The sequence below is a fragment of the Acanthisitta chloris genome, unplaced genomic scaffold, assembly GCF_000695815.1.
Source record: "Acanthisitta chloris isolate BGI_N310 unplaced genomic scaffold, ASM69581v1 scaffold4759, whole genome shotgun sequence".
In the NCBI taxonomy this organism is placed as follows: domain Eukaryota; kingdom Metazoa; phylum Chordata; class Aves; order Passeriformes; family Acanthisittidae; genus Acanthisitta; species Acanthisitta chloris.
This window is the reverse complement of record NW_008690707.1, coordinates 23508-25393: the sequence shown is the minus strand read 5'-3', so window position 1 is coordinate 25393 and position 1886 is coordinate 23508. Positions and strand designations below refer to the sequence as shown.

The 1886-nt window shown below is 45.9% G+C and overlaps 1 protein-coding gene across 1 annotated transcript in view; it reads right to left on the bottom strand.

Moving 5' to 3' along the window:
- Positions 1-292: 292 nt before the first annotated feature.
- Positions 293-1886, bottom strand: part of SLC2A5 (solute carrier family 2 (facilitated glucose/fructose transporter), member 5) — an 8367-nt gene continuing 6773 nt past the window's right edge. Inside the window, exons 10-12 of the mRNA XM_009081910.1 lie at positions 1517-1592; positions 1112-1239; positions 293-526 (exon numbers count right to left, since the gene is read on the bottom strand). Coding sequence (XP_009080158.1) covers positions 293-526; positions 1112-1239; positions 1517-1592 — 438 coding nt within the window. The remainder of the gene's footprint in view (positions 527-1111; positions 1240-1516; positions 1593-1886) is intronic.

Sequence of the window (1886 nt, the reverse complement as noted above, 5' to 3'; positions counted from 1 at the left end):
ACCATGACTGACCCAAACCCAGCCCAAGGGGTGGCTTGTGGCACTCAAGATGGGTTAGTCAGGACATACATCCCTTTATCACAGCAGTTTCTTGGTCATAGGAACTGAGCTGCCCCTTCCTTGTGGCAAGTGGTGGACTTGGCAGCATTATGTTAGTGGTTGGAATCAATCTTAATCCAGCCATGATGCATCTGTAATTCTGAGATCGGTATCAAAGGAGGAATCAAAGTATTTATTTTCCTACTGAACAGATCCTGAAGAATGTCTGTGCTAAGCCAAACTCTGGGCTGGATCACAGCTCACTGCTGGAGATCATTTTCTTCTCTTCTTGCCCATGTGGGACATCCTGGAAATCCTGCAGCTCATCTTTGTTTTCCTGAATCTCCACTTTGTTCCTTTTGGCCATGATCCTGTTGATTTCCATGAAGGTTTTGTTCTTAGTCTCAGGGACGACAATGAATATGTAAATCATAGTGGCAAGGCAGATGGCACCGAAGATGAGGAAGCTGTAGGGCCCCAGCCCAGCCTAGGGCAAGGACAGAAGAGAGCAGAGATCAGGGAAACACTCCAGGTGGGTATGGTACATGGCTTGGACATGCTGATCCCTGCATTAGCTATCAAAAAATGCAGCCACGGTGACGTGCACATATTTTAAGTTGAAAGACTAGAAGCTGGGGTGGTTCTAGATTCTGTCTTCTCCTACCACCCCCAAGGGGTTAATGGAAACACCATGGATTTACTAGGAAAGGAGAGTGAGGATACATAAATCAAACTCAACTCCCTTTGCAAGGCTGAAGTCAGCACCTGGAGCAGCTTATGGGTCATTGCTGCTGGGGATCAGTCAGAATTGGGGACCCAGAGAAGAAGAGCTAAATTTGGCTCCTTGAGACACATCTATCCCTATCCCCCAGTGGAAGATGGAGAATTTGCCATCTTTTCCATGCTCCTGAGTTCAGGAGGAGACCAATTTCTTGCCCTTAACATACCATCCTACACACAGATACTGGAAACCACCAAGGGCTCTTGGGATTAAAGACTCTCTGTAAGAACACAGGGGTGAAGAGACTAATTTTAAGCTGAAGGTTTGGCCTGTTGGGTGGTTCTACCTTACCTCCATGTAGAGGAACACAAGCCCCACGGTGAAGTTGCTGAGCCAGTGCACAGACCCACCCACCATAAAGGCTGCAGGCCGTGATGACTGCAGGAACAACTCGGAGATCATCACAGAGGGAATTGGACCTGGAAGGTAGGTGTGTATTTAGAAATCCCAAAGGCAATTCCTGTGCTCTGAATTCCTAATTACAGCAGTTTCTAAACCACTGATATTCAGAAGCAGCCAGTGAATCAAATAAAGATTAGGTTAGAAACAGAGCAATGGAATGACTTGCATGGTCACACAGAGATGAAATTCAGTCTCCCTGATGAGCTCCACAAGCTTTTGGGTCGAAACTGGAACATATAACACTTGTCTTTCCCCAGCTTGTGGAGGAGACTGGACCAGACTGTGCATACTTACTGGGTCCAATAGCATGTCCAGTGATGTAAATAATGACACAAGCTATGCTGAGGTAGGACATCCAGGAGATAGTGTGCTGTGGAGGATTGAGTCACAGGTTAGATGTGGTTCTCATCTGAACATCAAACATGTTCAAAGCACTATTTATACTGAGATCTGAAAGCATTCTAGTCACTTTCCATTGCCAGCTATGTCCCTACCTACACAATCACAGCCTGGATATGATCCTTGCTGCCAACAAATGGATGCAACAGATGTTATGATGTACTGGAAGTAATATTCAGACAAGCAGGATCACAGCTTTCCTGGCTTTACTTTAGGTACATATACAAGTACAGAGAACTTGCATATTGTCGCCTCTTCCCCAGGA